The sequence below is a fragment of the Copadichromis virginalis genome, linkage group LG7 (genome assembly GCF_057382275.1).
Source record: "Copadichromis virginalis isolate Kocher_CV1m ecotype Utaka linkage group LG7, C_Virginalis_male_GT1.1, whole genome shotgun sequence".
Taxonomy (NCBI): Eukaryota; Metazoa; Chordata; class Actinopteri; order Cichliformes; family Cichlidae; genus Copadichromis; species Copadichromis virginalis.
In genome coordinates, this window is record NC_140624.1 from 54,808,691 (window position 1) to 54,824,140 (window position 15,450).

At 41.3% G+C, this 15,450-nt stretch overlaps 1 protein-coding gene and 1 pseudogene across 1 annotated transcript; one reads left to right on the top strand and one right to left on the bottom strand.

Annotated features, from left to right (window-relative positions):
• Positions 1–2,471: 2,471 nt before the first annotated feature.
• LOC146706171 (uncharacterized) lies at positions 2,472–4,686 on the bottom strand (annotated as a pseudogene).
• Positions 4,687–9,012: 4,326 nt separating this feature from the next.
• LOC146706172 (uncharacterized) lies at positions 9,013–10,544 on the top strand. Its single transcript, XM_085465249.1, has 2 exons — positions 9,013–9,176; positions 10,020–10,544. Exon 2 carries the CDS (start codon positions 10,059–10,061, stop codon positions 10,398–10,400), a length of 342 nt encoding a protein of 113 aa, XP_085321375.1. The 5' UTR covers positions 9,013–9,176; positions 10,020–10,058; the 3' UTR covers positions 10,401–10,544.
• Positions 10,545–15,450: the final 4,906 nt, after the last annotated feature.

Genomic DNA, 15,450 nt, shown 5'->3' on the forward strand with positions numbered 1-15,450 from the left:
AGATCGGTGTAACTGGCAGCGAACTGTGTGTAACAAACAGTAAATACATTTTTGCACTTGATTTAAACATTATCTTCCCGATACTGCGCCATACTTTGTGCCTTGACAAAGGAAATACGTATGCACCGGGGTCAGTGGCAAAAAGTTCCCACCTCTTACTGCACTCTTTTTGTAAATACCCTCAGTCCTTTTTATTTAACCCAAAATTCACCCTATGTTGGTGAATCAGGCTCATAATGTCACAACTTAAAATTTTTATGTTACGTTTTTCAAGTCATAATACAGCATTTACATATAAATCCTGGCTTCAGACTATGGTCACCTAGCACACTCTGGCAAACAATTACCAGTATTTCAGCTTACAAGCATCGTGTGCTTCCCCCTCATCATGCTTCCAGAGGACAGCCAATCAGAAGAAAGTGGGCTTTTAGCCCTCTGGAGTCTATACGTCTGTAATTTAGGATGACCTAGCAGCAAGACGCAGCTGCTGAGTGTCAAAAGTGTTGATTTCAAACTATGTTAGAATTAAAATCTAGTACAATCTAGTTATGTGGATTTTATCAATAGTGTGATGCATGTAAGTCCTAAACACTTTTATTTTAAAATAAAGCGCTAGACATGACCCTGGAGGTAGCCCTCTTTAAATACTACATTGACTGAATATGATCAGCCTGAATTTATGCATTATCATTAACTCATTAATCCAAAATAGAAATGTTTGTAGTCATCATGCAGCAGTGAAACAACATGATAGTTATTTTTTTATGGACAGTTTGACTAGGAGATACACAACACCATTAAAGACACCCGACCATTAAGGTGTTTCATTTCGCCAACCAGGTGAGAGTGAAATAGAAATACAGTACTTAAAAGACATTAAGGTTTTCTTAGTCATGTACAGATGTTAAGGCCGATATTAAATCTTTTTCTTGTTGTAATCACGCCTCCTGTTCATAGATCTTCTTTAACACACTTTCAGTAAAAAACATGAAGGACACGCAACATTACAAATACATTTGTGAATCCTAAGACAGCGTTTACGAGCTGAGTGAGCAGTTAAGGGGGGGGCAAATTATTATTAGAAAGGCTGTAGTTTTTAATTACTTCATTGTAGTCAAATTGCTGACACTCATGGCTTTAAATTAACTTGTTTCTTGCATTTTGTAATAGCCAATATGAAAAGAAGGAATCCTCATAGTGAGGGAAACCTGTTTCACTGTGTGCAAACAGTTAGATCCAGATGTTTTCAGGAAATTACACAATTTTTGTCTCTGTACACCACTTTTAACCTCCTAGGACCCTGTGTCCACATATGTGGACATCACATATTGGATTATTTAGACTAAAATACTCAATTTAGCTCTACATGGGCCTGATATGCACTTACGAGGACATTAAAAATGCATCCCGTGGAAGAGTTTGGGTCTTAGGAGGTTAAAATAAAACTATCAAACAATTAAGATGTGACTAAAGTGCAGTTTTTCATGTAGATTTTGACTGAAGAGGTTTAACAGATGAGGCCTTTTCTCTTGTCAGTCTATGACAGAGTAAGCAAATAAAAGACGTGGCACTAATTCCAGTTGAACTTGAATTTGCCTTCATTGAAACTCTCAATATGAGGCCCAAAGAGATGTTGATGACATCAAAGGAGATCCCCAAAAGGCTGAAAAACTCAAATAAATGTGTCACAAAGATAGCAAAAACTTTGAGAGTGGCCAAATCAAAGGCCTGGCTGCAGTAAAGGCCTGGCAGAGCATCTTAAGGGAGGAAAGAACAATTTGTTATGCCCATGGATTCTAACTTCGGTGCTTCACTGACTCCAAAAGCATTTTCTTCCAAGAATTAAAAAAATAAATAAATAAACAAACTAAGCCCACTACAAACACATTTTGAGTGTTTCAATAGAAATCCACTGTGGTGGTGTACAGAGGCAAAACTGTCTAAAAACATATGGACCTAACTGTACATGTTTCACAAACTCGCAGTTCACAGAAAAATCTCCAAATTCAGCCAACAAATACTAGAAATATCCAGTCTAGACAATTTATACACAGTAATTGTTTTATTTTGTGTTCCCACTTTCCCAGTACATTCAATCACTACAGGTAAAATATCAAAACCACAAGTCATGTACAAAGGCTGTGGTGAAAATAAATGCTCTGTTTAGTTCTGCTAAACAGAAAGGCTGATTAATTATATTATATGAATTAGAATTACTCTGTGAAGTCTTTTATAATACATAGTGCAAACTTCAGGCCCTCTTGGCTTGTGCACAATTAAGTGCATCAAGTCAAAATGTGAACACGTTTAGGCAAATCTCTCTACATTCTTATAAGTTATATTCAGAGGTAGGAAATACATTTTTTAACCAGTAAAATTCAGGTTCACAGTATCTTCACTGTGAACTTCACTTTCTGTCCTGTTAGTTCCTCAGACTGTCAGTATTTAACTGGATATAAAGAGAAGTTAGAAGTTTTGAATGATCCAGCATACTTGCTTTCCACTTGTTGTCCTGTGGATAAAGCTCTTGTTATTGCATACTTTTTCGTTCAGGTCCTTTGGTCACCTTGTGGATTTCACTTATTTTCAGACACTACTGATCATGTCTCTAGAAATCATCTTCAGCACCTAATCTTTTGAAGTCACTGACCCCTATTCCTTAACGTAAGTCGCAGAATATAACTGAGAAGATTTTCACGAGTGTCTCTTTTTTGTCTCTCTGCGGGAACGCCACTCTTGTAGTGAGGGTAAAAATTGTTTTGAACTCTTTTGAGAACTCCATCAAAATAATAGAAGTGTTCGTTTCCTTCATCATTACGTCGGCTGTTGTCATCGTCTCTGATAGGGTCTGTCTGCAGTTCACCTGGAACCATAGGATGCCTTGAAGCAAACATCTTTGTTCCTCCGAGTCTCTCTTTGCAGTGTTTCCAGCCAGCTTTCGTGCGATGTATTAAACCTGTGCAGAGCGGCACAGTGTCCCCTGAAATCTGTTGAGAAGATCTTTCATCAGCACCGTCATTGTTGTTCATCGTGTTATACTCAAAACAAAATGAATGCCCAAAATAGTGAGTTTAAGACATTTGAGTACATGTAAATTTTCGATGCAACGTTATTACATAAGTACAATGTAAAATCTTAAATATAATTCAATCCAGTCAAATTAAATTCACTTGACTGATATACATTCAGTTTATACAAACCACATTTTCCTCAATGATTAATTATTTAAATAAATAAATCTTTCAGTTGCATTTTACTCAAAACTATTACTTACAACTTTATCAGGGCTAATAATCATTTTTGGCCAAGTATTTTCCAACCCCATTTTTTTCTTTCAAAGGTAAACATTTACTTGGAAAATACTATATAATGCAATAAGCTATCTATTTGATGGCCTTCCTGTCCTGAAGGCTCACCTATCACTTCATTGCACTGCAAACCAAAATAAATTTGCAGGCCTTAAAAAATTTATGCAACTGAATGCCTTATTTTTCTTAAGTTGTAGAACTTAAAAGTTGAAATACTGTTGGATTAGTATGTTTAAGTACTATAATCGCAATTTTTTTTTAGTTAAGGTTACTTAGTATTCGTTCACCTCTCAAATTGGATTAACTCTAACTTTTCATTTCTGCAAATATCTGTGAATAAAATCATCATTAACCCATCAACCCACTGCACCCCTGGTGTCACTGCTTCCTCTGGCATGGAAGTAAATAAAACAAATTCTCAGCCTCTAAAAAAAAATAAATCATTGAGCAACTCAGTACGAGATGTCGGGGGGACGACAGTAAAAGCCAACATTAATAGTTAATGGTTAAAAATAGTTAACCCTTGAACTCAAATGATTTGTTGAGTTATTAAGACATTGTTTTCTCCTGAAAAACCTGATGTTTACAATCAAACTCATGAGGCCCTACTGTGAGCAATAAATTGCACAAAAATATCAGACGTAGCAAAAACAATACAAATTAAAACGTATTTGCAATTCTAGAAATTTTTCTTTGTTTAATTACTTCATGGTTCAGGCATTACAGTGTTAATCAAAAATCAAAAGGGCGAATATCTCATAGGAACTCAAAATATTTCAATTGGTTGGATTTGAAAAGAAAAGGAAATTTCAACCCCAAAATTTGGGTTTAAAATGATTGTTTTCAACATTTCTGTTTTAATATAGTATTTCATTACTCATGAAATGTAACTAATTTAAACGATAGTTATATGAATCTAACAGTCAAACGGGACATATACTTCCGCAAACATTCAACTATTTATTTAATTGAATCTTGAAGAAATACTTACTTTTGCATGCTTGTGTGTGGGCTCCACTCGTGGATGATTTTGATCTTCCTTTCTTTCAGTTTCTGTCCTGCTTTTTAAAGCTTCTTCTTCACTCTGTGCGTCTTTCAGAAATTTGGTTCGATTTTCTAGGACGTCTTCTCTCATCCTGAGGCTCGAGAATGGCTTCACGGTCGTTGCTTGCGTAGTTTCTGTTTCATTCTTCAAAAATCCTGGCTCAGTGTGTGCCTCGGGCTCTGGACTCGCTCCAGTTGTTGGTCTCCTCTCTGCGCTCGGCTGTCCATCATCTTTGTGTGTGCTGCTTTGAGTGATGACTTCCGTACTTATTGTTGTGTCTTTAATCTTTGTGTTTGCTGTAGTTGTGTCTGTTATGTGTTCTGTTGTTATCATTTTGAGCGGGCGAGGTGAGGGTACGACTGTCTCCTCTGGTTTCAGATTTCCTTCGTGTTCAGTGTGGTTTATTCTTGTTGTTTCATCGTATATATTAGTTGTTTGTGAGTTCTCTGGTTTTTCTGTGGTTTCCTTGACTTGTTCCTTTATAGTTTTTCCACGTTTCACTGCTTTCCTATCTAAGCTCTCTATTACAAAGATTTCTAATAAACATATTCTTCCTTTCAAACATTTACATTTTGAGTTGTATTGTTTAATAGCGATGTCCTTTAAAGCTTTAGTGATGGGTGGCAGGTCACCCAGCTCAGGAATATTCACTTTCCATCTAAAGTCTGTGTTGGAAATAAGCTTTCTTTCAGATCTTGGATCCGTTTGTATCTCCATCACTGCTTCTGGCAGGAAAAACATGATTAAGGCTTCTTCTCCCACATCAGACAGCATTTGTTTTTCATTGAAATCATGAATATCTGTTTTATGCGTGGAGCGTGTTCGTAGGACGTATGCAAATCTCTTTTGGTTTCCATTTTCCATAGGATTCATATTTTGTTCTGCTTTACTCTCTCCTACTGGGTGTCTGAGCTCTGGTTGTTTTGTGATCATTTTCCAGCTAAATAATTCATTATTATCATCCTGAGTGGGCCTCGTCTTATTCAGTGGTCTATTTCTGAATCCTTTCTTCTCCTTCGATACTAAGAGGGGTTGCCTCGTAACATCAAATCCACCATCATCCACACCAGATGCTGCTTTTAAAGAAAGTTGTTTCTGAAAACTTCTTTGGTTAGTGGAGTCTTCATTCAAGTTCAAAAGTTGCTTTTGCTTCACTAGAATGTTTTCATGTCCTTGTGTCTTTAACTGTGACACATCTGACGTTTTCCTTGAAGAGGTGCCAGAGTGCAGAGTAGCTGCATGGAAAATGTCACGTTGACCGACTGAAGCTCTCAGAGATCCTCTTTGATTGTGCTGCATGAGAATTTTAATGTCCTTTGGTGCATTTAGTTTTGTCTGTAGTGGTTCAGACTCTTCCTTTGAGGTCCTCCTGATGTTCATTTCTGCAATTTCACTAAGTTTTGGACAGCAGGAAACAATCATAATTGTAGTCACACAGATTTGCTCCATCTGCATTTTCTGCAAATGAGCAGTGACGGTGGCTGCCCAGCCCTCGGGTTTCTCCAGTAAGAGAGCCTGAAGGTTTTGTCCTGAGACAATGGAGCGGTGGAGCACTAACAATGAAGGTCTAGAATCAGGGCTATCTTTAATTATATCCATGGCAATGTGACTGGTTTGACTAACAGTCTTAGTTCTTGGAGTATCGCTAATATGAAACAGGGCTGTGTTTGACTTCATCGTGAAAGCTGGAACAAGTTTTCTTTCACCACAATGAAGAATGGCCTAAAGTGACAAGAGAGGAAGACTGAATTAGTTATAAAAATGTTTCCAGATAAATGCGTGAGCCATAAAAACAACTTCCATCACCATGACTGCAGTCCAGATGGAAATATCCATCTTGGAGACTTGGACACTTTGGGCACTTGTTCTTCTGAATGAGACTTTGTTAGTGAGGGGCAACTCTGACAGACCGCAAACACTGCACACGCATAGAACAATTACCATGTCGGATCAAATAAGACTTGAAAATGTAAGCTGCTCAAAAAAGTAACACTTTTTGATCAGAGTATAGCATTAAGACAGTACATACGTAGCAGAGGGGGTTGTTGTTTCAGCTGCTTTTGGAGTTAATGAAACAGATGCACTAAAGGGGCAACAATGACACAACCCCCAACACAGGAATGGTTTTACAGACGGAAGCCACTGACATTTTTTTCCTTTTCATCTTTTCCAACAGTTTTTTCTCTAGTTTTGCATTTGGCCAGGGTCAGTGTCACTACTGGTAGCATGACGCGATACCTGGACCCTACAGGGGTTGCACAGGTAGTCCTAATCATCCAGGATGGCTCATGAGTATGTGCCACTGCCAGAATGTTTGCTGTCTTTTTTACTTTGATTTCTGAGGTGTCTTTGAAGTCAACCCTCACTAGTTTGATTATTTTCTTTTCCAACAAACTGTCATGGGCTTGTTGTGTGGCAGTCAGTGAGAGGACCAAAAATAAAGGACCTGGCAGACAGGCTTAACTTAAGGCAAATGGCTGATTGAACAATATAAGAAGCAGAGCTGAACTGGAGTAAACTAACTGAAACCACAAACCTTGAGTAACAGACATGACAAGGAACAGATGAAAACTAAGGACCTAATTACACAGGATCACGAGAGGATGGGCAACAGGTGGAAAACACAGCTGAAACAAAATCTGACTGACCAAACAGAGGAAGCAAAGTTAAACGTAATGCACATGAGACTAGGGACTGTCAAAATAAAACAGGAAGTAACAAGCACTCAGAGAGTCACGTGACATGCCAAAACATGTAAACTTGACACTTGGACAGGGGATAATAGATATGGAAACAGATGACAGACCGGGGAGAGAAAACAGACTGGACCAAGTCCATAACAGCATAGAAATCTACCATGATTTTTTTCCTCACTGAGATCTGCTTTCTTTACCATAAAGTGCATTTGTGTTTTTTGCAGCACTGCAAACACACAAATATGCTCCAAGCACACGCCCGACTGTGCAGCACATCCATTGTTAACTGAGCAAGTAGAGGGAGAACAACTGTTCGAACTGTTCTTCCATGAAATCTATTTTTAATATGCCTGTTTAACTCAGTTGGTCACAAATTGTGGGGCAGGCCCCACTGGTGGGTTAGATGGAGCACACATAAGGAGGCAAAAAATATTAAATAAGATTAATTAAATTTGAAGGGGAAATAAACCAACAAGCATTTATTTATGTAAACCTCAGTTTGGAACATTTTTATTGTAAATGGTCGAGTGGCGTTACGAGTAAAATTTTGACATCTGAAGTGGGGCACACGTCTTCTATTTGATAAATGTGCAGATTCTCTGGAGTAAATATTAAAATCACATGCTGAGACTGTCACGGTGTCACGCTTAGTTAAAAGCATTACCCGAAAAGGCTTTTTCTCTCTAATAAATATTGTTATCTGGCACAAAAACACGCCACATGTCAGATATTCTTATTATCAGCAGCATGAAATGGGTGTAAAAATAAAGCAGCTTGTGACTGAGTCATCAGCTTCGTGCTTTTTAGGTAGTGTAATGTGGGAGACTCTTGGCTGCTTTGCAAAATGTGACATTCCCACCTGGTATGCTGATAATTCATGCACAGAGGAGCAGCATAAGAGGGAACATGTATAAATTAAAAACAAATACAGTTGATGGTGGGAGTAGTTTTCCTAATGAAGAACAAGACATAAAAAGGAAACCTTTTTTAACAGCATTACTGAATAAAATAAGCATACCAATACAGGAATCTGGTCCCTTTGCATTATTCTTCTCAAGTCTTTGAAAGACAGAGTGTGTCCATGGTCACTGTGGACTGTGAACGGCCAGCAGAAGGAGTAGCTCCTCTGTTTGTGTAGCAAAACAGCATACATGTAGTTTCTTTTGAAGCATGTAGACTCAGTTTGGCTCCGAAGTATCTTCAGCCCTTTGGGAGCCATCTGTCCACCGAGGATCAGTTTTCTGCACAAAGTCCAGCTGAAGTAATCCATAACCCAGTTCCCGTCTCCTGGGGGAGTCAGGTCAGAGACGAGCAGAGACAGCAGCAGCCAGGGCCTCATTGTGCTGAAAATAAGTGCTGGAAGGCAGCCTGAAGCCAGCAGTTATGCTTTTATCTTTCCTGCATTTCTCTACTTTGTGTATGCAAAACACAGAGCAAATAAAAGATTCTGTTCTGTCTCTAACAATAGGCTGTAATTACACAAAGGCAAGTTTTCATCGTCTCACACTTGTAGAAGTGTCAGGTTATTAAACCTTAGTGGAAACTGTAAGCAGTTCTGTAGTTTCACAAAAAAAGTGGTGCTGGCTATTTTTGCATATATGCACTCAGATAGATGTAATACTCTTTGTTATATGTATCGTTATATCTACCACATTGCAGCAATAGAGGTCTGAGGATAAGTCTGTTATTCTAGATTTCTTCCAGTGTTCAAAGCCCACTGTGAAGTAAACCTACTGTTTATTTCTCTGCATCTAAGACCTGACAGAACTAATTCCTGTGCAGTGCCAGCCTACATCGTTCTCCTACTTTCGTCATTCTACTTTTGGACTAGACTAAAATGTTAAGTGGAACTTGTGATTGCTATTGCATAATTGTCGTTTAGTTTACATTTTTCACATAAAAAAAGCTGAAAAAGCTTTTTTTTTGTATGTGCCACTTTAGTCTTGGATTATGAAAACATTACACCCGGTGCTTCTAATCTTTAAAAGCATACAGTACGTTACCTCATGTTCATGTCTTTTCATCTTTTTGCATATTATCAGACTTTGTCCGTAAGACACGCACAGCTCAGGTGAGCAGCTACAGTAACAGCTCATTATTGTCACCTGTCCTTCACTGAATCAGCAGGTAAGAACTCAGTCTATATTTGATTTGCTTAAGAAACTGCAGAGGATAGCTTATTTTGGTGCCTAAATTGAAAGCACTTGAGCATTTTTAAATGTATGAAGTTAAAACAGTTAAAGCATTCCTGGCTGTCATACCAGAGATAGTGAAATAAGCGTAAGTGAAGAGACATATCATAGAGACTCAGAGTGCAATAAAGAACTACAGTTAGAATAATTGTCAAACTGTTATGTTTAAACAGTTATTGTGAAAGGAAAAAAAATATTATTATATCCATCTTAATAAGGTCACATAGATGTGCAAATTTTGATAGACTTAGGGTTAGGTTTATTTTTTTTCTTGTAAGCTAGTAAGGGAGAACAGTCTATATTGTGTTTATATTGGTAAAATAAAAAGAGGAGAGCATCAGTCATGGATGTCACAATGAATAAAGATGTAAAAATGTCAAGATTAATCCACTCCATAATACCAACAATACTAAAATGTCATTACCTACTGCTTCAGTTACTTAGAGCATAATATTTTATTAGGTTCCTGTAAGAACTTGACCTATTTCTGGTGTGTCTATCTTTAATTATGTGTAGGCAAATATAATTACATTCTAATTTCGAATAAAATACATTTAAATTCTGTTTAATTACAGGGGAATTGTGGTCTTGGTCATGGGACATATTGTGAAGTGTTAAAGTATTATGAAGTTTTTGATCACAAGCTTAATTTGTTTAAAAAAAACATATTTAGGAACAAAAATGAAATATAAAGAATGAAATATGGATCAATACTCCCCACACATGTGGGTTTTTAGATAATGAGATGCTCAGAATTTAAGCAATATGTCTGTCTCAGCTTCCACTCAGCCTCCTGACTAATCACACCTTTGGAAAAATGGGCAACATCAGCACTGCGTGTCAGTTGAGCAACAACAGCAAGAGGAACGTTCGAGTGTTCATCACAGGGAAGGCTGTGGAGATTGATGCCTTCATCGTTTCCCAGTCTGATGACGATGCCGATAAGGAGACGACCCCCTCCATGGTGAAGTTCACCTTCAAGAAAGACATCGACTGCATCCGTGTGCTGGCATCCGAGACCAAGGAGGTGCCCTGGAGCCCTCAGCACTTTCTGTCTGTCCTCGTGGAGGATGAAGACGATGAAAAAATTTGTTCTAAACAAATCATTCTAAGCAAGGCGTTGAGCGCTCCGGTCGCCGTGCTGCTTTATGACGTGTAGACTTCTATTCATTACCGTCTGCACGCATACAGATAATGGCTTAAATGCAGAATTGTCATGTTGTTGTCACAAGAAAGTCAAATTGAATAAAGAAAATATCAAATTCTGCTGTTAACACGTCTCTTGTGATGCCTTCAATAAAAATGCCACTCAGCTTCATACTCTTCTGGCCTTTTGTCATTGCAAAGGAAGATGAGCTCATTTTGTGTCAGTCTGCTTGCATGACTGGTCCTCTGTGATCATCTGCTTCAGTCCAAGCCGCAGGATCGTTTCTACACTGCAAAGGCTTTATTCATTTTGGAGTCCAATGCTAATTAAAATGGCATGTCACACACTCTGTCACAGTCATATTGGTTTTTTTAATTTGTTTCAGTCAACAAGTTCAAGTTCTAAAGGTGCACAAATATCAACATGTTTTAGATGCTGGGTGTTATAAATAACAAGTAGCTCTTGACTGTATACTTGCTTGATGATGCATCATAAATCATTCTCAACTCGAAGACGTTAATTATTGTGCTTGTGATTTGCTGCAAAGAGAAAACAAAAGTGAGTTCAAATTGTATGGCAACTGATTCGACATCAGTTCATGTGAGTAAAGTGTTCAGAGAAAAAACTGAAACAAGTTCTCAGCCGTGGAGAAGTAATTCCCAGAATGCATTTCCTCCTTATACATTAGGTTACCCAGCAGGCCCAGTCTCTGTTCCTTCCCTCCCTCTCGCTCTGCCCTTCTCTTTTCCTGTCAGGCTTCCATCATCTCATTGCTGCTTTGTACTGTCTCTTACCTCCATTTTCTGCTGAATTGCTGTCACTCCTGTGATGTCTACTTTCTACGTTTTGTCCTCTTTTCCTAGTTTCTCTATGGTGTGTGTGGCAGTCAGGGTGCCATTGTCTACCCTGTAGAGGTCTGTGTGTCCCTCCATGGATATGCCTCTCCAGACAATCACTGATCCCATCACCAAACCAAACTGGTCATGCTGAATAATGTTATTGGCAGCATAATGTTCTCCACGGCTTCAACAGAGTTTTTCAAGTCTGTCACATGTTCAGGGTAAACCTGCTCTCATCTGTGAAAAGCACAGGGCACCAGTGGTAGACCTGCCAATTCTGGTATTCTGTGGTAAGTCAGACTTCATAGTGCCCAGCAGTGAGCACGGGGCCCAGCAGAGGAAGGGGGCTCTCAGGCCACCCTCATGAAGTCTGTTTGTGACTGTTTGTCAGAGAGATTCACACCACTGTCCTGCTCATCAGATCATTTCGTAGCTCGGGCAGAGCTCATTCTGTTCCTTCTTGCGCAAAGGAGCAGATAGCACTCCTGCTGGTGGGTTAAGGACCTTCTATCCAGCAGAGTCCTAGAGTAACTGCCTGTCTCCTGGAATCTCGCCCATGCTTTTGAGACTGTTAAGAGACATATCAAAACTTCTGGCTATTCTGTATTGATCTGGCATCCTTTTTTTTTCTTTTTTTTTTCTTTTTGCCTGTCCTGTTTGGCTCTTTTGCCATCAGAATTGTTGTCTAAAGGCAAAGAAAGATGCCCAACGGATTTACTTTACCAAATTGACCATCCCAGCCTTGCCGTAATGGTCCATTTGATTCACCTTTTATTGTTTATTTTATTTTCACTTGCTGAATACGGGACAGATTTGACTGGGGGAAAGAAGGGGAGAAAGAAAGAGGGAAAGAGAAACAGCTGAGAAGAGGGACAGGGGAGAAGGGCAAAAAACAAAAACCAACAGAATGAGCAGGAAAAAAAAGAAAAAAAGAAAAACAAATGCATATATCAATCACCTGGATCACCTGCTGAGAAAGAAAAAAGAAAACAAGCAGAAGAGAACAAGAGTAATAGAATAAACAACATCACAATGATATATGGGAATATGACAGTAAATACTAAATGTTAAACATTATTGTGCAGCACATAAGATCAACAGAACACAGTGTGCTTTGAGGTAGGAGCCAAAAAGGGTGTAGTTTGTGGGTGTGATCACCCGTGTGTACACCTGTGAGCATGGACGCGCTTGTTTTTTTTTTTAAAAGGTTCCTTCATGTAATGATCTGCTAGAGGGTGTGGGGGGGCCACAGCCCCGTCCTCCAGGGCATGAAGCAGGTATGGAGGAGATCAAAACTCCAGACATCCAGAGGCCCCCAGAACACAAGAGACCAAGGAAGACCAACAGAGGGGCAGCCGCGCCACTGTCCCAGAAAGAGCTGAGGAGAGTCCCAGATGAGGGCTCACTCAGCAGCCGCGGAGCAGAAGCCAGGGGGAGTTGCAGTGACGCGCCCGTGAGCTCCGCCGGCAGCCAGCTGCGCCTGAGTGACCGAGCCCCAGGCCGAGAGGCCGGGGGCACACCACCTCCAAAGTGGCCCGAGCGAGCCCCAGGCTCCAGGCCCCGATAAGCGGCCGCCAAGGAGTGAGCCGGTGTGTACCTGGACGCCCATCCCCAGACACAAAGAACCACCAACGCACCGATGTCTGAGGGAGTCCGCCACTGGCAGGGGAAGTGGTGGTAGGGGGAGATAGGCCTCCAAACCTTGGAGGGCCTGAGATGTCCCCAGAGAGGTGGCGCCTGATACCCAACCTGACATATAGACACAGACATACAGGCACACACAGATACAAACATCCATTCCCACCCTCATGCTCTCATATGCACTTACTCCACACTCAACCAACGTGGAGACAAACATAAAGAGACGCTGTACACACGATCACACTCCCCAAGTGTACTCTACAAACCGGGTCTAGGTACCCTTGCCCCTGGAGGGGGGAACTGCACCCAGACCCAGGTGGTGTTACCCTTTTCCCTGCGGTGGGGGGAGGCAGACCGCCCCGACTCCGCAGCAGCAGGGAGGCCCCACACTCCAGACCGCAGTCGGACGGCCAACTCCTCCTCCTAGTCCTAGCCCCCCCGCTCCAGCAGGTCGCAGAGAATGGGGGTGAGAGAAGACTCCAAACCTCCCTCCACCCGCTCATTGTAGTGTTGATGCATGTGTGTTCTAAGGTGCATTTAAAACCCAGGAGGGCTTGGAGCTACCTGCCAGAGAGCAGCAGGTAAGCGCATGGTCCCTCCTGTTAGCCCTCAATGTCTACGTGTATTTAAAATTGAGAGGTGGGCAACGACGCCAGGGGTGAGGTGTACACCCTGATGGTACTTTGGACTCCGTGTATCGTGCCCACCCCCAAGATCCTATATGTATGTGTAATGAGAGTGTGAGTAATGTGAATGTCTAAGTTGTGGGATAAAATTGAGGCAGAGGCAGCCAGAAGGGGACAGAGGGGGGGGTAGCCTCCTCTGCACCCTGGTGACATACCCCTACTCCAAGGTCCTGCATATGTGGGTGGTTGTGGTGGAGCGGGAAGAGGGAGGCAGCTGGAGATGGGGAGGGAAGGAAGGGAGGGGCAAGTGACCCCTCCCTGGGGCCAGCTCCCCCGCTGACCCCAGTAGGCACCCCCATACTCCGCGACCCGCCAGGGAAAGGGGGCCCAGGCCCATCCAGACCGGGGCCCAGTGCAGCAGCGCCTCCCAGCCCCACAGAGCCCGGGACAGTCCACCCAACCCCACCACAGAGAAAACTGCACCCACCCCACCATCCATTCATCTTCCAGACTACATAAGACAATAAACACCCAGGCTGAGATCTTCCTCCACCTCTCCTGTATCTCCCCCTCCTGCAGAGAGAGCTCCTGAAGAGAGGAAAGCTCCTGCAAGATGTGACAATCTCCCCCACCAGTTGAAGAGCCCCCCAGGTGGCTCGATGCACCGGTGGCACCCTGCTCCAGGGCTGGGCCCCCATGCACCCACCCGCCCACAACCCCGGCAACACACCAACCAGGACCCAAGCCCCCGAGGCCCGGCCCGGGCCCCAGCCCAGAGACGGAGCTCCCCCAGAACCTCACGCCCATCCCGGACCCACCCATCTGGCATCTTGAAGGAGTTGGATTACCTGTGCAGGTATCTCCTCATTCTATGAGTATTAACACTAATCCTAGCCAAAAAAAGAGAAAAAAAACAGTCAGAAAATATGATGAGGGAAAAATGTCAGTGACCTCCACCTGTAAACCCATTCCTGTTTTGGGGGGTGTCTCATTTTTGCCCCTCTAGTTCTGCTACTGTTTCTGTATTTAACACCAAAGTGGCTGAAACTTATTAACAACTGCCTCTTTCTTAACTAACTATACTGTCCTGTTCCAGGTCTCACTCACTGTGGGGTCTCCTTTACCAAAGAGTCCTCAGAGTGGCCCCTGTAAATAATCCTACTCTTGCTTACCAACTCCAAATTCTTGTTGAAGTTCTCATGTTCCTAATAAAGACTATTAAACTTGTGACTGTGTCTGGGTCTTGATGTTCTGGTCTTTATGACTATGGATAATTTGAAAAGTGGTGGTTCATACAAAATCTTGTATTTGTTTGCAAAAACTAAAGTTCTTTGTCAGTGAACAGTTTATTGAGCTCAAAAGGAAAACTTAATTTGAAATTATGTGAAGCAGATCAAACTGGTATGGTCTTTGGTCAGAATAACAGCTGATTTGAAGTGTGTCCTCATCTTTAATTTCCTTGCCTGATGTGATTTCACTGACACTGAACGGCCACTGTATCAAAGTCTGTTCTGTATCAACGTGAACATGACTCAGCTGCTTATGTCAATAGCACAAGGTTCTGCAAAACACTGGCTTTTGCATGAATTGTGATGGTGGAGAGCATTTTTGGTCACACAACTAAAGTAAAAGAAAAATTACTGCAGAGAAGAAAACATGTAAACACCAAATAGTGCATAGTGTGCAAAATGAGCCTAATAACAAAACAGTGCTGAGAATTGTTCGATATCCTTTCACTTCTGTGCCTTATTTTGTTTTCTGTTGACACCACAAGTGTTTCCATGAACACAACTGTTGTAACTTTGTCACGCTAAGGCTCTTTAAATATGTTTTGCAATAGTCATAACTAACAGCAGTACACTTGGCAAGTTTGATAACAATGGGGAGTATTATTGTGCATGTGAAGATTTACACAGTGAAAGGATGCTGGCATGTTTTGATCTATTCTAAATAAGT